Source organism: Lissotriton vulgaris, chromosome 2_1 (assembly GCF_964263255.1).
Source record: "Lissotriton vulgaris chromosome 2_1, aLisVul1.2, whole genome shotgun sequence".
Classification (NCBI taxonomy): Eukaryota; Metazoa; Chordata; class Amphibia; order Caudata; family Salamandridae; genus Lissotriton; species Lissotriton vulgaris.
The window spans coordinates 505,631,509-505,654,710 of NC_141687.1; the positions used below are offsets into that span (position 1 = coordinate 505,631,509).

At 47.2% G+C, this 23,202-nt stretch overlaps 1 protein-coding gene across 1 annotated transcript in view; it reads right to left on the bottom strand.

The window, feature by feature from the left end:
- Positions 1-1,180: 1,180 nt before the first annotated feature.
- Positions 1,181-23,202, bottom strand: part of STK17B (serine/threonine kinase 17b) — a 120,518-nt gene continuing 98,496 nt past the window's right edge. The window contains exons 7-8 of the mRNA XM_086955406.1: positions 13,776-13,955; positions 1,181-1,770 (exon numbers count right to left, since the gene is read on the bottom strand). Of these exons, the coding sequence (XP_086811532.1) occupies positions 1,512-1,770; positions 13,776-13,955 (439 nt within the window). The 3' untranslated portion in view covers positions 1,181-1,511. The remainder of the gene's footprint in view (positions 1,771-13,775; positions 13,956-23,202) is intronic.

Consider the following 23,202-nt stretch of genomic DNA (forward strand, 5'->3'; position numbering starts at 1 on the left):
GCCAACCTAAGTGTATGATACCTAAATATTCGCAGAGTGTAAAGTAAAGAGGGTAACCAATCAACTGCAGAGAATGTCTAATGTAAAGTCAAAAGTACAGTAATAAGTTAGAAAAGGAGGAGAGAAAAAAGTTTACAAGATTAAGAAGTGTATTCCCTAATTTGCATTGTAAATGTGATACTGAAACAGCAAATGAGCCCAAGAAATAAGTAACTGACAACAAGAGAAAATATAAAGCTTTTTCTACTTTTATAAAATAAAATTAAGGTGTTGTGTCATTTCTTTTGGGATGGATGTGCACTGAGTTGCTGAATGGGTGGAACGCAAACTTCACACAAATGCTCTGAGATGAGCCTTACTGCCAAGCTACCCTAGGTGACTTGGTGACCCCAGGTCCAACAGACGTTAAGCAAATTTAAAATACAACAGACTTACATGAGATGACCCCATGGTGCCAGCATCCTGTTTAGTATTGTAAGAGTCAAGTAGCAGTTGTACAACATCCAAAATGTAAATAGGAACCTCCACCCTTTTACATTGGTTATTTCTATTTTCTTTCCGTTTAGCCATGTTCCAAACTACAATGTGTTTTTGGAAGGTATGACTTTATCTACATCAATATCTCAAATGCAAAGCAAACTATCATAGAATCAGCATTTTAATTCAAGATGTTTTACACAATAAATATGCTTTTAAATGTTGGAGGAAGAGTGGCTTGAGGATGAAGGGGACAATATAATGGATAGTTCTTTATATCCAGCCATAACCATTTGATCTCTCACCCCTCAACCCTCACAAATCTCTGCTCATTGTCCGCTTATTGCAGTTCCACTCAGACGTTTGTACTTTTAGTTCTATTTTATTGCCTACCCAACAGCTTTATGAGAATTAGGGGTATTCTTGCCCTAAAAATATTTTGTTCTTCACTTTCAATGTTTTGCTTTCTAAGGCATTGACCATATGCCGGTAAGACAGTAAATTATCTTTCATGAATTCTACACAAGCACAACACAACCATAAAACTCAACAAGGAACGTTACCTAGACTAACAATAGTGCTAAGTGCATTATTAGGTTTTGGAAACCAGTCTTCAATGTAATACTTACACAGAATTATTTGTGTACATGAAAATGTTTTCAAATCTGAATCAAATTTGCTTTTAGTCTTCGCTACAGTCAACTTTTTTGGCAAAGCTTCATTTATTAACAGGTATATAAAAAAACTTAAATATACAGACTGTTCAAAGTTCTTTTGTTAATCTATTAAAATAACTGCTAAAGTTTGATAGTCCTTCCATTTCCCTTCAATAATAGATTAAAAAGTGCAAATAGTTTCATACCATAAAAATATAATTTTTTTATATCAAAGTGCATTTCCAGTTTAAACCCATGATTGAATAAACCGTGATTTCTTGAATGTGAACATTTGGAATGGACTGGAACTCTTGGATCTCTTAAGTACCTGTTCAGAGGTATATATATATATATATATTTATTTTTTAAGTCTGAATGTCAAAAGCATTGTGTATGCGGACATAAATAATCAAACCGAAATCGCTTAGAGGCAATGCTGCTGTCATCTGGAATATTCTCTTTGTCTTCGATGTCAGTGAAGACTTCATTGCAGCAGTATCTGATTTTGCCGTCTTCAGCCTTTTGCATTTGTTCATCAGATTGCGAAGTTCTTTCATAACTCATATAACTGGGATATGTTAATTCCCCTTGTCGGAGCCAAGAGTGTGAAAGACAGGCCTCTGCAGTCGCTCTGTCCCTGTAACAGAAGCAACACTAATTTAAGGGTGAATACAAGTTTTGTAAATTCAATGATTTCATTAACTGAAACTGCTGGAGAGCGAACATATATTAGGAAAAAAAGTTACTTATCGGTAACACCGGTTCTCCAGCATTGGCATCTTTCCTAGATTTACATTTATTTGAAGTGGTTTGTATAGCGCTGGCTAGGCCCAGCGGTATCAGAGCGCTATACATGAGGTAAAAAACAGTGTTACATAATTACATCAGTTACTGGAGCGTAGCATAACATAGAAAAGAAAACAGTGTTACATAATTACATGAGTTACTATAGCATAGCGTAACATAGCAAAACAGTCCTATGGGGCAAAGAAGGTAGTGGGGGAATAGTAAAGGGATTGGGATACAGATCTGGTCAGGCAGACCTGCAAGGAGATGGCGGGGGGGGGGGGGGGGGGGGGGGGGGGTGGCACATGGGAAGTACCACAGGGGACACAAAAAAGTCAGAGTGAACGAGACAACAATCCGGTTGGGGAAGGTGTCACAGGATGCCAAGCAACCGTGGTCGAAACCTGGAAGGCAGGTGATGGCTGGGGAGGGGGATCCCCAGCCCATCTCCTCAACAGCTACGTAAACCGAATAACCAGGCTCTCAGGGGTGGGGTGGGTAGACAGAAAGCAAGGGTCACCCGGAGCCGGGCGGTGGCGTCTGGCCACGTTCCTATCCACAGGCTGCCCTGTGGCGGGCCTGGACCAGGTGCCCAAAAGAACGTCTGACAAGGCCTCATTAAACAGCAGCAGAGGCTCGGCCGAGCTGGACTGCGGTTTAAGGACCTCAGTGAGGAGGCTAGTCCTTAAGGCCGCGATGGGGAGCTCAAGGCCCAGGGCTTTGGCTGCCCTCATAAGCACCACGCTATAAGCAGCCCCCTCCTCCGCAGCCACGCTAGGAGGGGAGACAAAACTAGTGTCGGGCGAAGTGTCCAGACCACTGGCCTCCCCCAGGCTCTCCTGTCCAGTCCGCAGAAGACTGACACTCACGTGCCAGAGGGTCCTCAGACCCCTCCCAATCCTCCATCACCCACTGCCTGGTACTCTGGCTCAAAAGTTGGGGCCGGGTCATCTAAAATAAAAATCTCCCAGCGGCGTCTGATACGGCGCCGGACCCGATCGAGGGCAGGACCAGGGATGACGTTGTTCAGGGACGGCGTCGGGGGCGACACCCGTGGGGCCGACGATTGAGGTCGTGAGGTCAACCGGCGACGACCCGGATCGGGAACCGGGCCCTGCGGAGTCGGGACCGAAGTCGCCAATGGCACCGGTGCCGAAGCACCCTGCCCGCGTGGGGACCCAGTCGGAGCCGCTTGGCCCGAAGGCGCCGCGGAACCAGACGGAGGAGCGAGCGACCTCATGGCCATGAGGAAGTCAGCAATCTCCCCCGGCGTCGCGTCCTGCCCAGGGACCGGCGAGTGTGGGGCAGGCAGAAACACCTGCGGCTCCAGCGGAGCCGCGTTGGCGGCTTCGCCGGAACCCCCGGCCGCATCGCGTGAGCGTCGGGGGGGGAGTCAGAAGAGCGATGGTGCTTCTTCGACTTCTTGTGCCTCTTACCGGAGGACTTCGAGCCCGAAGACCGATGACGACTCCCGGAACTGTGTTGGCTCCGGCCCCGCGACCGGTCACTCGACCTCCTTTCGGACCGGGACAGGACCTCGAGCGGCGCGGGGCAGACTGCCGAAGCTAGAGTCGCTTACGGGACCTCTCCAGTCTAGCCTTAGACGTCAGGGCCCGGCAGTCGGAGCAGGACTTGTCGTTGTGGTCCAGGCCCAAACTGTGCAGGCACCGGCGATGGGGGTTGGTAACAGACATCAGTCGGTTGCAGTCGGCACAGGGCTTGAACCCGGGCATCGCTACTGGCACCATTGGAGTCTATAGACTTCGAAAAATGGATCGAAAAGCATCTCAAAAGGTTAGTCAAAAAGTGACTTGGGTACAACTTTTTCCATATCTGCGCTAGCTGGCTCGAAAAAAAAAAAAAGAACTGACGTCAGCACGCGGAGGCGGCGTCTAAGTACTCCGACGACGTCATCACGGCGCCTATGACAGACGCGGAGCCATGGACGACGCCTACCAACGCGCATGGGTACTCCTACGCAAAAAAATTCCGGATCCAGTCGGACGCCTGGGGATATTCTAAGGTAAGGAATCTATCACTAACGTGTCTCTTTCAGATGTGCTGCCCTGCCGTTCTTCAGCATTTCCGCTCGGCTGAGCGACCTTGGGCAGCGCCCAGGGTGCTCCGACGTCGCTGGCTCACCTTTGGCACTTGTAATCCCTCGAATGGCCAGGATCTCTCTGCTTTAACACAGTCGCAGGAGGGGCCGCAGCTCACAGTCTCCGAAATCTGTGCTGCACTGTGCTCAAGCCAAGAGAGGCCGTGGGGGGTTATGCTTAAATTAGAACCAGTCGTCAACTACGAATGCTCGACAGACAATGTCAACAAAGCAGTGTACATTTACCGTCAATAACATTAAAATTAACAGTCCATGGTGTTGCCCTTATTAGGACAGGCCTCATGAGATGGGGAAGTTGGTGGGTTGCAAGTGAATCTATGAAAGATACCAATGATGGAGAAGCACAAGCAAATAATTTCACTTCTCTAGCATTGGGTCTTTTATAAATTCAGAAGCTTGAACTAATACTACCAAAGCAATACATTATACAATTACAGTGGAATACAAGCATAAGGCTTATTTTAAGTCCATGTAAATGTTGATGATGCATTGCTTTATGAAAGCATGGGTTGTCCTCTGCATTGCTGCTTTACAAATGTCATTAAGTGGAATTCCTGTGAAAAGATCGGATGAAGAAAGTAATAACCCTAGTCGAGTGAGCTCAGATTGCTTTGAAAGTGGTCCGTTGACAGAAGTATGAGCTAAGGGAATGAAAGTCACAATCCATCTAGCCAAAGTGCGTTTTGTTCTGGACCTGCCTTTGTTCGGAAGCTACAAAAAGCGGATCTGTTTGACCAAAACGTTTATTGCCGCAAACACAGAATTTGAAAGATCTTTTGATGTCTAGGGTGTGCAACACTTTCTGCTGGCGTGGTTGGATTCATAAGAAATGTTAAAAACTAAATATTTTGATAGATGTGAAACTCTGTAGGAACTTGAGTTTGATACTTTGGTACCGAAAAAGCACAGATAAGGTTTTTGCAGTAAAGTCTGTATTTCACAGACTCTCCTAGCTGAAGTAATCGCTAGAAAAACAGCCTTCTGTGAAAGGAGTTTTATGGCAGCTTTGCAAAGTGGCTAAAAATGTGCACAAATGAATGCTGCTAAAACTGTATTGAGTTCCCATTCTGATGGCAAACTGTATTTAGCAAGGAATGCTCAAAACGGACCTCTATTGAACATCTCAATTACTTTTTCAGAATACAATAACATTGCCTTTGCGGATCTCATAAATCTTTATTGGAGGCAAAAGACAGACTAGACTTAGCTAAATTCATCAAGCACAGAAGAAACTGAAAACGGGACATCTGGAGAGGATTTTGTCTTTGTTTATCTGCCCATATAAGAAATTGTTTCCACTTCTATAATAGGTTTTGATGCTTGAAGGAGCCGATTGTATTCTTTTTAGTCCTCAAGTATTCGTAAATGTCCAAACTCTAGGTCTTGATAAGCCAGGTCATTGCCTGAAGGGAGGGAGGGCTGTGAAGTACTAGTCCTTTGCTCTTTTACAGCAGTTTATCAATTGACTTGAAGTGAATTAGACTTTAAATTGACATGACCCAGAACAATGAGAACCCACGCTGGGGCTACCAGGACTTTCTTGCACGTTACCTTTTGATCTTGCACAACACTCGGATTAGCACATTTCCTTCTAATCCTCGGCAAGGCCATCCAAGACGTGCCGTAGTGGAGAAGCCCATGTTTGGAATACTAAAAGCAGTGGCATGTTGTCAAATTCCCACTTGTGAGAGTTGAAGTAATGCCTCCTCAGGCAATCCACCACATTGTTGGATGCACATCATACATGCTCTGTTGACAATTCAACATTGTTGCCGGTTGCTCATATCCCCCTGCTTATAGGCAATACATAGTGCTAGTATTTTATTTTCCTTTCTGACCATATTGTAGATGTTTTCCAATGTAGAGATAAATATTTTGAGTACCCAACTGACAGCCCTGGGTTCCAGAAGGGTGATGTGGCACTGTATCTCCTTTTTGAACCATGAGGTACAGATGCTCATGTTCAGCATGTGTGCTCCTAATCCGGATAGGAAATATTTGAGGCTTCAATGGTACTCAAGACTATACTCTGAAAATATTTTCCTTCTTTAAATACCATTGCAGTACTGGTTTCATGTCAGGGGTGATTTTTATTATATTGTCCTGTCCTCTGTATATTTTCTGCCAGTGATGGTTAATTTTTTTCTGATGGATTCTCATTCTTCGCCGACACTGATGAATTAGCAGGATACACAATGAAATAGAACTGTGTATTGCTACCAACATCATCCCATCTGAAGCACTCTGCAATAAGCTCTCAAACCTCTTAGAACAGAAGATTACCAAGATGTAAAACGCAGTCGACCCACAGCATCACGATATGAACTACCCCGACCAGCTGACACCTCCATCATCGCAAAACAGCAGCTAAGCAACTGTAAGCCCCTCTCGAATAAAGAAACCACTGCCCTGATGAATACCATCCACTCAGGAGCACCCCCATCTCACTCCTGCCTTTTCCAGCTAAAGTCAATGAGAAAGCCATCAATACCCAACTTGCACAAAGACAGCCCTCATTGGTGCCACCAATGACATATGAAACACCCTTGACTGAGGAAAAATGGCTGCACTAATCTTCCTCGACCGTTCCACAAATTTCGATAGGGTTTCCCACAAGTCATTCATCAGAAAGCTTCCGTATTGAGTATCCTGCTTCCTTATGGAGAGAAATCAACGAGTTAGGCTTCCCCTACACCTCAGAACCCAAGGAACTCATCTGCAGAGTCCCTCAAGGGTCGTCACTCAGCCCAACACTCTCCAACGTCCACATGACGCCCTCGCGGACATAGATTCTACAGCATAGCACCCTATGCAGACAACACACAGTCCATCCTCTTTCTTACAGACTCAAACAGCACCGCCAAAGTAAACTTTGCCGACTACATGAGCAAAGCCGCTGCATGGTTGATAAACAATTGCCTCCAGCTCAACACAGACAAAAACCACTCTTCCCCGGTATACTCTTGGCTGCCCACCGAACTTGAAATGCAGGCCATGCCAAGGACCTTCAGGATTATCCTAGACACCAACCTCTCCATGATCAGACAGATCAAAGCCATCGCCTCATCATGCTTCCACAGCCTGTGAATGCTACGCACGGTTTTCAAGTGGAGCCTACTGAACACCAGACGAACTGTCTTCAAGGCTCTTTTCACTAGACTGGATTACGTCGAAGCCCTCTACCACAGAATTCCAGCCCATGTCTTACGCCAACTTACCAAACCACGCAGAACGCTGTTGCCAGACTCATCCTGAACATCCCACAAAATAACCACATCTCTCCACACCTCAACAACCTCCACTGGATCCCAGTCCTGGAATGATGAGAGTTCAAGCTACTCATCAATGCCTTCAAAGCTCTCCACAACACCAGTCCAACTTACCTCAACCAACGCTTCAACTTCTACCAACCTACTAGACACCTTTGATCTGCATCCTAGCCAAGAGCACACGTCCTTCGCATCAAGAAGACCAAAAGGGGAGGACACTTCTCATACATCGCAGCCAAAACCTGAAAAGACATCCCGAAACATCTCAGAACTCTACTCCTCAAAGGACTTATGAAAGAACCTCAAGATATTGGCTCTTCTACATGAAACCGGCAGGATCTCCTCCTCCCCGCTCAGGTCTGCCCGCTCTCAGCGCCTGTAACTCACGGAAACTTTATTTTAAAGAAGCAAAAAAATATCTTGGAAAAAGAGGCAATCCAAAATGCCAGTATTTTACAGACTCTTGACGAATTTTAAAAGTTTTAAAAGTCAGTCGTGCTCTACAAATTCACATAACATTGTTCTGATGAGCCCTACTGTTGTGCTGCTTTTGTGGTTAATTGCCTTATTTCTTTTGTCTAGCCTGACCATTGTCCATTCCTTCTCCTATGTGAATACTGGCACCCTAGAAACTCAATCTGAGCCCGGGTTAGATTGGATTTTTTCATTTTGATAGCTAGTTCTAAGAAAGTTAATGTTAACATTGTCCTTCTTGTAATATCCTGGCAATACAGACACGTTTTTGTCTGGGTGTGAATCATATAAATAGTGGTTTACTACACAGCCTTCTCTTCTTAATAAGGCTGCTACGGATGCCATGAGTTTTGTGAAGAATTGAGGAGCCAATTTCAGGCTAAATAGTAATGTCTCGAAATGACCATAACATCATGCTAACTATGAAACCGCCTGTGTTTTGCATGAATTAAGCTATTTAAATGTGCATTTACCACATCCAAAAAGGTCAGACCCCTCTCCCATTTTCTTGGATAAGGGGCAATATTTCCTGCAGCATGGTCATGCTAGATGTATTTACTGAGGTTTTTCAAATGTAACCAGTTGCCATTTCCCTGATTATCTACAAAAGAATCTTCAGTAAAATCCTAGATTCCTTTCCAATACAGGCAACTCTTCCATGGCTCCCCATTTTTCATTACTTTGTTCAGCACTAATGTAGCTCTTTTAAGTGTTTGTGTCGCTGTACTTCCAGGGAGATATTAGAAGTTCCTCCAAAAATTCTGGGGTATGACAGAATTTGACAATGTCGGGCATGAATTCCCTTGCTATCATATTTGGATGACCGACTTTCTCTTCTTTGCTACCCTTGCTTTTTCACTTAACCATGCTGTTGTCTTTGTGGCCCAAACTGTGATCCATAGATGCCATATTGTCTGTCTGATCTAAAGAAGTTACTTTGTTGAAAAGGCATTTGATTTGGACACCGGTATCCTTGATAAGGTGGTCTGACCTGAACATATTCAAGCAATCAAGCTGTCTTTGTGTCCGTTTTGATAGACTAAAGTGCCTCATCTACCTTTTTCTAAAAACATATCTGTCAAACAACCTGTCCATGATGTTTGATAGGACCTCAGGTCTGAACAATGTGCGCTTTGTCCAACCTTACCTTTTCATAACAGTTGCATTCGCTATCTGTAGAAAGGCAAAATAAGAGGCGCCAACAGATGCAAACAATTAGTACTGCATAAACATGTTCCTTCAAAATTGCCTTAGCTCTTCTTCTGGCCACGTATCTAGGAGGGGAGGGGAGCTATATCACTCCACAACAATGTGTTAACTCTTGCTACCACCGCTTATGCAGTTACTATTTCTACTGAAACTGCAGCCAGCACATTAACCCACTTGTCCATTAAAGCACATTTTCTTCCTTCTTTTTCTGTTGGTGCCATGCACCGGTCTGTTCTGTGATCTCCTCTATATTGTAGCTGAGACAATAGTTGGAGTGAATAAACCTGTAAAGTTGAACAGGTCAAAGAGCCTACCAAAGTTGTTTTGCATGAGTGATGCAGCAATGTGACCTGACAAATTGGCTCTAAAACAGGAGACATCAATTTAGAAAGAATCAAATTGAGCAGTCAAGGAGGAAAAGGCTGCAGTCTAGGAGAGTATGTCTTTGGCTCTTCAAAAAAAAAAAAAAAATAGTCGATGAGCAGGATCATGAAGAAAGATATTTATGAAGGACATTTACTAGAAGCTATAGTGTTGCCAAATACACCTTAACAGAAAATAATGGCAGTTTTGTCTGAGAACGGTTGAGAAGATACAGTTTAATCAAGGGTTCTGGACTGGAGATAAGGTCATGGTTATTAATCTGGCCCCATAAAAATAACCTTTTTTCATTGGAAGGAGTAAAAAAAGCCTATGTAGATAGTCTTTTACTCGTTCTAAAAATGGCCATACAAGCCTGTGGGAGATTTAAATGCCTGTATTGTACAGCAATAATAGCTGTGCAGCAAAATTAACATATGCCATGAGGGGACCGTAATATTGGCCATCCATCCTCGTTAATGGGTTCAGTTTGCATGGACGCCTTTTGTGTGTATATAGGAATAGGTGTAGAAGGTCTGCAACCCACCACTGTCCTGGCCACTCACGGGCTATACGACTTGTCAACTGATCCTTGTTCACACTGTGGAGGTTAAGATGGAAGCATTTTCCATCAAGATATTTTCAAAAAGTTCTTCATTCTCAAGTAGGCATGACTTACATTTTGATGCAGAATTCAGATGGATTGAATGAGGCAATATTATTTATTGTATTGTACATCCATTTTGAATAATGTTTAGAACACACTTGTTGTTGGTCATAACTTCCCCATGAAATTTTGAGACACTACCTCTTCCTGAAGTTGTGTACAGCAGGAAGGCAGTCACAGCCTGGAGTGGGACAGTGCTTTCTCGGACCAACAAAAAAACTGCTGTGGTTTTCCTTCCCATCTTCTGTTGTTAAGCTACCTTTGCTGCTGCAGATATTGCTGCACAGGTTTATAAGGGCACCAGGAGGACTGAACCCTTTGCCTTCAATTGTTGTACCCACCAGTGGCAAAATTGCGATTTAACGTTTTTTCTTTTGATCAAGGCTCACAGGTTTTAGAGTTTATTTACTTTTCAGTTGCTTCGTTTTGTTGGTGTGGTGTTTACAAAAGATTGAATCTGTGAAGGGAAGAATCATAATCTTCAGCTGGGCATTAGGTTTGAGAGAGGTTAAACCCAGCCAAGATGACAAGATGAGATACCAAGTTAGAATTTGTTAATTTCCAAATCTACAGTCAACTGAAATGCTAATAACTTGATTGGGGAGAAGCATGGCCTCCTGAACGAAATCCAAGAAGTCTTGTTTTCTTTCTATAAAAGATTAACAAAGAAACCTTGAAGAAACTCCCAGAGAGTATGGCCATACTTTAACAGCACAGTTACTCTGGTTACTTTAAAAGCTGTAACAAGGATTCCATACAACTTTTTGCCAGGAAGAACAAATGTGTACTTCTTTCTGACTGAAGAAACAATCACCTATTCTGCTTTTAGCTCCTGGTGCAAATATACTGGGTTTGGAACAGATATTTGTATTTCATTTGGAGGCTTGGAGCAGTGATTTATTGACTGGAGAGAGAAACCGCTCATCCATAGATCTGCAAAGCCAAGTACAAAGGCAGTAGAGATGATCATGGTTATAGCATTTTCATTATCGCCAATAATGAATCCTAATAAACCTGCAGCGGAATGTTAAGCTTTGTTGTTGCTCTGACCAATACACTGTGAAAAGTAGTATTATTTTCTATCAGTGATGGCCTCAATAGAGAGCAGGCAGTATATAAGTGAAAATCAAGAAAATAGGACAAGGCTGTTCCTCGGGAAGAAAGGGGGGTGTGTGTGATGCACTGGTCAAGGGAAGGAGTGGTGGTTAAAAGGTGTTAGCCTCCCACTGGGTATCCATTTTGTTGGATGCATTTGCCTCACACACCCTTGCAGGTGTCATGCGTCATCATAGGCGTTGCTCCTCGTTGGGTAGGCGGTGCAATTCCCAACGGGCTCACCTCAAAGAGGGGCTCTTTGGCGGAGATCTTTTTGAATCCAACTGCCTATGGGTGAAGTGTGGGTGTGGGGCCAGGGGGGTTGTAGACTTGGATGTGAGTTAAAATGTAGCGTAGGGTCCCTGAGACTACTTTATTCGGGTGGTCCCTCGTTACAATTAAAAGGTGAAGCTAGACTAGACTAACTGGAAAGTAATGTTTCCTTGTTCTAGACTAGGCTAGGAAGTATAAAAACGGTCGACATGTTTCTCGCTATGTAACAATGACTTGCGATTCGTCAGGCCCTAAATGCTATAGTCTACAAAACAAAAAGTACTTGTATCTGTATCAAATTGTGTTGCTCATTATCAAAATATGGGAAGAGTTTTTACATCAATAATGCTGTTCCTTGCCTAAAGGTCAGGAATTATTCGCCCCATCAATACTCGGCGGGTTGTACAGCGGAAAAGGTGCCTCTGAGTTATAGGCTACAACTTTCCGTGTAGTAGGCCTTTGTCCTACCCCTCATTCCGCCGAGATCGGGCCGGTGATATATATAAGTGAAGTCATCCATGTATACGAAGAGGAAGACTTCTTTCTTCTGTGTCTATGAGAGATGTGAATCGCTGGATGCTCTGCAAGTGGGTAAGAGGGAGTGTGGAATCTCTGGACCAGGCATCAATGGCTGTTTCAGAATAGGCTTCAGAACCAGTATATTCTTGTTGTAAGACACAGATGTATGCCTCTGACCCAATAATGGTTTTGGTGCAAAATTGAAGTCTGAAGTGGTTCTTGGCGAGGATCTTCAGCCATGACCTTCATCAATGGCGGTTTGGTGGGTAAAGGAGACACCACCAGAGATGTGATAAGGACAGAAAGCCAGTTAAGCCTGACTGGTTGCTGTTAAGAACCTGGACATCAACGTTCTATGCAGTGAATGATACAACATTGATTTTACTAATGTTAATTAGTGAAAAGACTGGCTTGATATCAAGCAGTGGGGAGTCTGTATTGACGCTAAATGTCTCGGTGGAAAATGGGGTTTCTCCAATGGTGATGTTTGCGTTTTCATTGCAAAGTTAATTTCTTTCTCGGCCTGGGCAAGGTGCGCGCACACACACCTACTCAGCGGCAAGACACCCTCACAGGTGATCATGCACTTTACAAATACACATTACAAAACATAGATGTCTAGCCTGCAGCAGAATCAGAAATTTTCAGTGAGCATGCCAGTAAGGTGCTGTGCTTAAATATAGACTAAGATCCTCAGGAATGGCAAGAGTGATGGTATAAACATATATTAAAATGCAATATTTCACCTCTTTCAATTGCACAGCGTACTATTTAGATTTGAAGAGATGCTGTATACCTGCAAGGGCATCCTGGGTGTCTTTCTGAATTGTGCTCTATTAGTGCACAATCGTTCTTTAAGTAAACTAAGCACATATTTATACAATTAGGAATAAGGACAATCCACTAACCTTTAAGTTTGTACAGATCAATGATTTATGAATTCAGAGTTACAGCCTTTTCCCAACATCACCCGTTTAAAGCTTGCCAGCTAAAATTCATCCAGCACAGTATCTGCCCAATGTATTATGCTTAATTTAGTAGCTGGTAAAAGCCATAACCCCTAGTGCACATGTGTAAGTTTTGTATCCATACATTCAAAGATGCCCTGTAGAGAAAATCTTTAGGCCCGACTTTTCCACTAAGAATTTCCTTCATGAGGCAGGGCTACCAAATTTCATATCCATGAGGTTTTAATGCAAAGCTGCAGAAAATGCTTTAATGTCAATGTCTCCTAGTCACACAATTAGGAACAACCTGGCCAGCCACCCATTTCTGGTTCCGTAGAACGTATATGATCTGAAATGATATGATTTTTTTTACTTTATTTCCACACAGGCCATGAGTGATAAGTTCTCAATGGGAAACGCATTAAAAACCAAAGTGCATTAGGAGGCTACAATGCCCAAGGGTACCCATGCATATTTGTTATACACAATCCAAGGTAACCGAGGGAAATATGCATGTGGGTCTACTTTCCCCGCAAGGTGTTTGTGCCTAAGGGAGGACAAAGTTGACGACTCGCATATTTTATGGAAATGAGGAAACTGAGACAGGCTTACAGTTTCTTTAACATTTTCATTGGCATAACTGGAGTTGTGAAAAAACGCAAAAAACAGAACGGCTTGGCTGCAGCCTGGCTGACATCACAGTTGTGCCATCTATTTACTTTTAAGTTTGATTTGCCATCTACTGCAGAATAGAATTCAATGTACAGGCTAGTGTGATATCAAGTACTGTTAAACCAGCACCAAGTTTGGTTTCTCTCGAGTTACAATATTTAAAAATAAATAAATAAATGCCCAGACCTGGCTGATAGGAATACTCAATGTCTATCTACCACTGCACATATAAATCAAGTCACTATTACTTACTCTGGATTCCTCACAAGGAGTGTTTTCATGAAGTCAACAGCAAGTTCAGAAACAGATGCAAATGTTTCTTCGGAATAATCCACATTAACTTGAGAAACATTGAGGTAGGTTTCTTGTTTATCTGCTCCCAGAAATGGAGATTCGCCAGTTAAGAGCATATATGATATAACTCCTATACTCCTAAAAAAAAAAAAAATTATATATATAAAAAAACAGAAAAATATATACAAAATTAAACAAGATAAGTTTACATATTTTAAACAGGAAACCGTGTCAATCCATAAAGAGGAGGCTGCTGTATAGAAAGCTCATTTTGTACTGCTGAAGTAGATAGAGAAAGAGAACGATGGCGGATACAGTGCAAGACAGTATATGACACAGAGTAAGAGAGGGAGGAAGATCAAGAGGGGAGAGAGAGGAAGACAGAGAGAGAGAGAAAGAGGGAGAAAGAGCGAGAGGAAAGAAGAGAAGGGGGAGAGAAAAGAAAGGCACGGAAATGAAGAGATAGAGCGAGTGAATGAGAGAGTTGAATGAGTGTGAAAGAGGAAGGGAGAGGAAGAAAGGGAGAGAGCGAGATCGCACCAGGTAGGGAGCGCAAGAGTGTGTGGAAGAAATAGGGGATGCAAGAGGAAGGAGGATACTGCAAGCGGGAGAGTGGTTAGGAGGGAGACAGAGGGATCCAGAGTGACAGAGAGAACCCGAAATGGAGACAGGAGAGGGAGGGATAGAGTAAATGAGAGAAAGAAAGGGAACGCAAGTGCAGGAGGAAGACAAATTGAGGCAAGCATGGGGAGAGAGAGAGAGAGAGAGAGAGAGAGAGAGAGAGAGAGAGAGAGAGAGAGAGAGAGAGAGAGAGAGAGAGAGAGAGAGAGAGAGAGAGAGAGAGAGAGAGAGAGAGAGACACAAGAGGCATATGTCTGTAATTATAAAAGTTTTAATTCATAAATTGGTAGGGTTGTTAAATACAGATATATTACATAACAAATAAGAGCTCTCAACAATGATAACTTCTACCAAGATGTGCATGTGTCTCACAAACTCAGTGCCTTCGAAACTCAGAAACACTCAGTTGAAAACATTTCCATAACCAGCGACTGTCCATGCATAATCTATAAAGGTGTTTATTTAATAATATCTTTAATCAGACGTTGAAACAGAAAGGAGCACAGACCCCAAACAACAGTCTGTCAAAATTACAATCCAGTTGTTTCCACATTTCTATAGGTAGTTATTTAACTGCCTAAATACCTAGATGTTTATATCAGGATAAGCCTCTCGAAGACAAAAGAAAAATCTGTAAAAGTACCCTACATCAAAATTCATGTAGTTCAATACCAACGCCATCTGATGCGATCATTTGGTAACCAGTACTCAAACTTGAGCATTTACTGTGTCCAACTACCGTCAGTATTAGAAAGGCAAACACAAAGCTTTAGAGGAGCTGAGTTTAGTAAGAAAAAACACCTCTGGAGAAACAATTTTAACAACATCTTACAATTACTGTGATCTGTGGCACTACTTGATAAACATCATGTAATATAAACGTAATACATAAAATATTCTTCCTCTTAGAAAGCTTGTAGGAGAAACTCAATCAAGAGCTCGGAAGACTGCAGCACTATCTCAAAATGGAGTTGTAGAGACATCTGTTATTCAAGTAAATCTCATGTAATGCAGTCCATGGAACATTTTACTCATTCTATCAAATGCATAGTTATCTAAAATGTGGTGAAAACTGCTGCACAACATGGGTGTGAACCTTCAATCTTATGTGTGGTACACTTGGGTGGTTCTCTTCAAGGGATCTTTTTAGGCATACAGGGTATTGCATAGGTTCCATCTGCGCATTCAGAACTAGCTAAGCTCAAACCAAGTTAATACAGAGCTGCTGCTCACCAACCTGCTAAACATTAAACCAGTACTACCCTCCATTTCTATTTTGAAATTCCATAGATTGACGCTTGCCAAAGAGAAAACTCTGGGAGCAGTTTTAGTCTTGAATTTTTCTTCCTTTTACTAAACAATATTGAGAAGGGTCAGTCCATTTTTTTTCCAGAAGAAGTTTGCTACAGTGGCCAAGGCTATTAGTGGGCCGCGCTGAACTATTGCTATGCATTATACGTTTAACAAACAGTTCCTTCTATTTGTTGAGAATCAAGTGGCAACAACTGTGACCAATGACTGACATTTGCAACGGACCAATTAAACAAAAGGGCAGAACCACAAGTTTATAATATATATTCTTTATTCGATCAAAAAAATATGATCATTTACATCTTAAAAACAATTCATAGGCATAAAAACTGTTAAAAGTACAATACTGGGGGCGTGGCCAAGATGGCGGGCTGAGAGGACGCACTTGCCGAGAGCTCCCGGACCCCTGAAACCCTGCACCGCTCGCAGCCGCCGATTCCCCCCCGGATCGAGCGGTGACTGTGCCTGTTGACCCCCGCGGTGGTGTGGTGCAGTCGGCGAGCCTTGGGTGTCCCGCCAAGGGTGCGATTTCGCTTGAGATAGCCTGGGGCGGAGCCCGCTGGTCGGCTTGTGTGCAGCCCGAAGGCCGCGAGACCTTCAGGCTTGGGGTCTCGACGGTGTGATCTGCCGACTGTGAGTGGCCTGTCGGAGTGCCTGCGCTGCGGTGTCCGAGTGGGTGCCGAGGAGGACTTCGCCGGCGGTGCGGAGCCGAACGGCGGAAGACGACAGAGGCGTAGCCGGCCTCCGATTACTACGCAAGTCCGGGGCTCGAAAACGCTTGGTTCGCGCGGCCGCTCCGGCCCAACCTTGGTCGTGGTGGAGTGGTGCCGCGCCTCCGGAGCATTTATTCATCCAGACGAGCCGGCCCTGGCTGCCCTCGCCCCGCGAGCCTGCCCTCCGGCTGTGTGTATCACCATTGGACTCGTGACGGAGGTAGGCCTCGTTCCTTGAGCGTTGGCCCATTGACTGTAACTGGCGGCCATTTTGGGAACCTCGGACAGACCGCCCAGCCCTGAACGGGGCCTCTGCGTAGCGGTTCTTCCTGGCTGACGAATAGCTGCCCTAGCCCTAGTAGCCCCTTCGCTAAACAGCGGCCATCGGTGACTCCAGCACCGCTAGGATGTCGAACGCCAGGGGCCAAAGGAGAGGCGACCGAACTTTGCCGGACATGTTGGGACGCGGTGCCCTACGCAGCGGAGGGAGTCAGGCCGCCCTGAACTCCCCGGCCCCTTTCAGAGGCGCTGAAGGCGGGGAGCCCCCGGTGACACGATCGTTCCTGGAGTCGTTGTTTAGCTCCTTAAGGGAGGATTTTCAGACTTTGAAGCAGGAGGTGGCCGGGGAGGTCCGTGAGGTACGGAGAGAGGTGGACTCCCTGGGGGAGCGAGTCAACACTGTGGAGGAGGCCGGTCATTCCAGGGATGAGGAGATCACCCACCTGCAGCAGGAGGTCCTGCGGCTGCGGGAGCAACAGATTGAGCTGCAGGCCCACGCCGAAGACCTCGAAAATCGGTCCAGGCGGAACAACATCAGGGTCCGGGGCGTCCCGTCCGGCGAAGAGGGTGAAGACCTGACCGCCTACCTGGAGGCCCTCTTCCGTGCAATTTTGGGGGAGCCAGAGGACTTTCAAGTCCGCATCGACAGGGCACACCGGGTGGGCCGCCCGCGCAGAGCCACGGCGCCCCTCCCGGACATTCTGGCTTTTCTACCGGACTTCCCCCTGAAGGAGCGGATCCTCCGCGAGGCGCGGCGGCAGCAGCCTTTCCGCTTCAGAGACCACCCAGTGGCCCTCTATCAGGACTTATCTATGGTCACGCTGCAGAAGAGAAAATCCTTTAAAATCGCCACGGACTTCCTTCGGGAGCATGAAACGCAGTACTCTTGGGGGCACCCCTTCCGCTTGTTTTTCCGGTGGAACGGGACATTGCACCAGCTCCGGTCCCTCCAGGATGTCTGCGCAGTATTGGGTATCACTGCATCGGATACAGACACCCCGACGCCGCGCCGCAGACGAAGCACTCGAGACGGATGGCAGCAGGCCGGGGAGAGGCGCTCCCCGCCACCGGAGCGGCCTGACTCGCCCACGATTCGGGCGGACATGTCGAGCGCCATCCAGGAGGCCTCCAGAGCAACGGCGAACAGTGAAGTGGCCTTGACGGCCTGAACTTACTCCGGGGGGAGTCTACATTAGCTTTTCATTATTGCAGGTGCGGGGGTTCTGGGGCTAGGGAGGGACGGGAAGGCGGGTGCAGGTGGTGGTGGCTGGACGTCCACTAGATCGACTTTCCACGGCCTTGTCCGATAAGGACCGGACTGGGACAATGACTTCTTTGAATGGCTTGAGAAGCGGGGAGTGGGAATGGGAATTGCAGGGGGGTGTTTCAAGTTTGGGGGTTTGCTGGGGGGCTGGGAGTTGGGGGCGGTATGGAGCTGGGAGTGTGCAGTTCCGGGGGAAGGGGGGGGTCCACTTAGTTGGGGGGTTTTGGGGTTTGGGGACTGTACTGTGCTGTAGGGAAGTTTGCTTTCGCTGTGTGCTGAGGTTTCTTGAAGTGGCCTCTGTGCTTCGCCTGCTGGGCTTTGCCCACCTTCATGTGCGTTTCAGGGGTTCCCCTCCTTGATGGCTCTTAAAGTTGTTACTCTGAATGTGAAAGGGCTGAATAACCCGGTTAAAAGGAGGGCAGTACTGTCTCTGTTGGAGAACTCTCAGGCTGACATCTGCCTACTGCAGGAAACCCATCTGCTGGCCAAGGATTGTCCCAGAATGCGTACCCCCAAGTTCCCCACGCAGCTTTTTTCCTCCAGCGCTTCTAAAACGGCAGGGGTGGCACTTCTGTTTTCTATCGGGTTCAGGGGGGAGGTCTTGCAAAAGGTAGCGGAACAGAAAGGGAGACTTCTGGCATATAGGATTAAGGTGGGGGGCTTGGTGATGACTGTAGGCTCTATATACGGCCCCAATGACCATCAGGATCAATTTTTGCACAGGGCGTTGGAAGACGTGGCGTCCACCTCTGATAGGCACATAGTGTTAGGGGGGGATTTGAATCTGGTCTTTGACGCGACTCTGGACAGGTCTGTGCAACGGCGCCACCAGTTGGGAGAGCTTTCGGGCTCGGTTCGTACCCGACTTGACGAGCTGGACTTGCACGACATGTGGCGCCGCCTCCACCCTGCGACCCGCGCGTACTCCTATTTCTCTCACGCACACAAGTCCTACGCGCGACTGGATCATCTACTTGTGACTGGCCCGATGCTCGCACTGGCCTCGAATGCCGACATAGGGGTCCTCTCTCTTTCCGACCATGCGCCGGTGGAGGGTACCTTCAATGTACCCCCGGTGGCTCGCCCGAAAGGGGTTTGGCGTCTTCGGGACACACTATTGCACAGGCGTTCGACGGTGCAACAGATTAGCGCGGCCATTGCGGACTACCAGCGCGTAAACAATAACGACGACACCTCCCGCGCGACTCAGTGGGCTGCCCTAAAGGCCGTGCTCCGGGGCGAATTTATCGCTATCTCCTCGGCGGAGAACAAGGATTGCCAGCTCAAACGGGACGAGCTTACCCGGCAGGTGCGGGAGCTGGAGCAGGTCCATCATAGAACGGGAGCCCCTAGAGTCTGGAGGCAACTCAAAGCCGCCAGGAAACTCTTGTCTGCTCTTGACATGGACCGGGCTGAGTACGCGATGCTTCGTCTGAAGCACAAGTATTACACCGGTGGCGACAGGTGTGGCCGGCTCTTGGCCAACAAGATTAGAGTGCAACATCAACAGCACCGAGTGAAGGAGCTGGTTACCCCTACCGGAGGTTCAGTCACGGAGGATGAGCAGATTGCGGACGTTTTCCGTAGTTTTTACGCTGACCTCTACACTGGCGAGGCCCCCTCCGCCTGCGCGGAGGCGGACTATCTGGAATCGATGCCGCTCCCGTCGTTGACGCCGGATCAGGCCCAGTATCTGGAGCGGGAGATCCGTATCAAGGAGGTGGTCATGGCGATCTCCCGACTTAAACCCGGTAAGGCCCCGGGACCGGATGGCTTCATCCCTCTTTTTTATAAGACCTTCTGTCAGGAACTGGCGCCTCTGTTGACCCGCCTCTTCAATACATTCTCGGAGCCGGGTGCCATTCCCCCCGAATTTCTCCAGGCCATGGTCTCCGTGATCCCGAAACCGGGCAAGGACCGGACCGCCTGTGGATCCTACCGCCCTATCTCGCTGCTGAACGCGGACCTGAAAGTTTTCACTAGCATACTGGCGGCACGTTTGGCACTTCATCTCCCGGGCACGGTCGACTCGGATCAAGCCGGCTTCGTGCCAGGCAGGCAGACGGTGGACAACACGAAGAGGGTGACTCATATTCTTGAGAAGGCCTCCAGGACTCCAGGATCCCCGGGGAAAGATTGCTCCTCTCCATAGACGCGGAGAAGGCTTTTGACAGAGTGCACTGGCCCTACCTAGAGAAGGTCCTGAGCAAGTTCGGGGTTGGCGAGAAGTTCCGGCACCTGATTTTCAACTGCTACCGGTTTCCGTCCGCGGTGGTCCGAGTGAACGGGGGCAGCTCCCGACCCTTTCCTATAGAACGGGGTACACGACAGGGTTTGTCCACTGTCCCGTTTGCCCAAAGGGTTCGACAGAACCCCGATATCATCGGGGTCAGGATGGGAGAGTTTCACCACGCGATTAGCCTCTATGCGGATGACGTCATTTTGACGCTCGATGACCCACGGAGGTCACTGCCGGCTTGTATCGCGGAATTGGACCTCTTTGCCGCGGTGGCGGGCTTCAAGGTGAACCTCTGGAAATCTGCTGCCCTCGATATTTCGCTTACCGGCGCCACCAGGGCTGAGTTGCAGAGGCTTTTTCCTTTGAGCTGGTCCGGGGACCGGATTCCGTACCTGGGGATCCTTTTGGCACCCTCCCTCCCCGCGATGGTCACGTCCAATTATGCGGCTTTGAGTACGAAAATCAGAGAGGAATTGGCTCGGTGGGATAAGGGCACGTTATCGCTGTTGGGTAGGGTGGCCGCAGTGAAGATGACCCTACTACCTCAGGTACTATACCTGTTTCGGGCGCTCCCGCTACAGCCCCCCACAGGGTGGCTCGCGGAGACTCAATCGGCTATTGCACGTTTTGTGTGGCAGGGCCGTAGACCACGGATCAAAAGGAACATAGCTACGTTGGCGCCTGAATCTGGAGGGCTAGGGATACCTGACTTACGGAAATATTTCCAGGCCGCCCAATTGCGCTATCTGGTGGAGTGGAGCCGGTGGGAATCCGATAAACACTGGCTGTTTCAGGACCAGGCGGTAGCAGGCAGAACGCTACAGGAGGTGCCTTTCTTGAGACGGGCTCATCGGCCCCCTAACCTTTACGCCTCTTTTGTGACACGTGTCCCACTTTGGGTGTGGGACTCAGTGGCCACTAGGCACAAACTCACTACCTTTCCCTCTCCCTTCACTCCGCTGATTGGCAATCCGGACTTTGGCCCGGGAACGGAGCCTGGCGCATACGACTGCTGGCAGGCGGCCCGCTGTTGCACTTTGTATCACTTGTATTGCCCAGAGGGTGTCATCCCCTTCCAGGACTTACGGCGGGATTATGGCCTCCCCGAGACGGAGCGCATGCGGTATATGCAGGCGCGCCACTGGGCGCTACAGTCTCAAGTGCGCGAAAAGGCGGACCGGGAGATCACGGTGTACGAGCGTTGGTTAGTCACTCACACGTCGGACGCTAAGCTTATCTCCGACTTGTACAAGATGCTGCAGCCCCCCCCCCCCCCTTTCACTTTCACAACCCGGGTCGAGAGCGCTGGGAACGGGAGCTCGGACGAGTGTTGAGTCATACTGAATGGGATCACATCTCCTACCGCTCACGCCACTCTGCCTATCACACGGGGCTCACGGAGACCTTCACCAAAATTTCGACCTATTGGTAAGGCACTCCTGAGAAATTACATGAGATGGATAGGTCAATACCAGGGACGTGCTGGCGTAACTGTGGCCAAAACGGCACGCTTACTCATATTTTGTGGGACTGTCCCCTTTTGGCATCTTATTGGGAGGAGGTCCTCAGCGAGGTTGACAAATGTTTCGAGATAGAGCTGCCCCGGTTCCCTGCCTACGTCCTATTGGGATTGCCGAATGGGTTGATGTACCCTCTCAGGTCTAAAAGGGGTAGACAGATTGCGATAGCTTTGGGGTCGGCGGTGCAAAACATACTCATACACTGGCGCTCCACCACGCTCCCCACCGTTGTCGGCTGGCTGCACAGATTATGGCATGTCCTTGGCATGGAAAAAATGTCCTTAGTGGCGGCGGGGGATGTAGATGCTTTTGAGGAGCTGTGGGCGCCTTTTCATAGTCTGTTGTGTTCTGAATTCAGGGAGATCTCCTGCCCCAGGTATCTCAGGCTGTTACGGCTGACACCGCCGCCGGACCCGCCTGTTTGATTGGCCGGGGCCGGCATCTGGTAGCGGAGCCAACTGGAGGGTTGATACGAGGGGAGAGCAGATGGTCACTGGCACAGTACAGGGGGTGGGTCGGGGTGTGGGAGTTGGGGGGTTTGTTGGTTGGGTAGGATATGGAGCAGGAATGTTTCCCCGCCCTTTTTCCCCTTTTCCTTTCTCCCTTCCTCCCCCTTCCCTTCCCCCCACCCCCCTTCTTTTTCCCCCTTTTTATTTTTTGTCTTTAGCCACAGGCGCGCAAGCTGTGTATCCACGCTGGATGGTGCCCACTGAGGCGACAGAATTGCTTTGATGTATCTCATGTACCGTACGCATTGATTGTGGGGCACCTGTGGTTTTCTTTTTCATGTCCTTGTTGTTTCCTTCCTTACCCTGCTTCAATAAAATACTTTAAACCAAAAGTACAATACTGAAATTCAATAAAAAGAATTTGTGTAATAAAACAGACTATCACATTATCAAAATTAATTATAAAATACATAGATCCATTCCCTGGGGCCAGGTTGGGATTTTAAGAGGCAATTTTGATAATTTTTTACCTCTTCCACCAAAGAGCAGAAATCTCGAGATTGTAAATACGAGCCACCTTGTAGTGTCGGACCTAAAAATACGTAGGGCTTCACTGGGGCGAGTAAATGATAGTAAGCGGCACACTGAAGTTATCCAAATTTTCCTAAGATCAACATTGGAGGGACAACAAAAGAGAAAGTGATCAAGAGTCTCGGGAAAAGTGGAACATGTAGGGCACAGTAGTGTCACAGACACATTTTCCCCAGGTGCTTCTACTTGCATTTAAGTGGAAAGCTCTGTATCTGAATTGAATATACAGGCCTCTTGCCTGGGGGGGGGGGAGGGGGTTCAATGTCATACAGAAATATTTCAAAGCCAAACCCTCCTTTTTATTGTGTGCTTTGGAAAGATATGTACTAACATCGCAGCGTGGCTTATTCCAAGAACGGTCACCCCCACGCCAATGCCACTATAACTGCTTTTGCCTT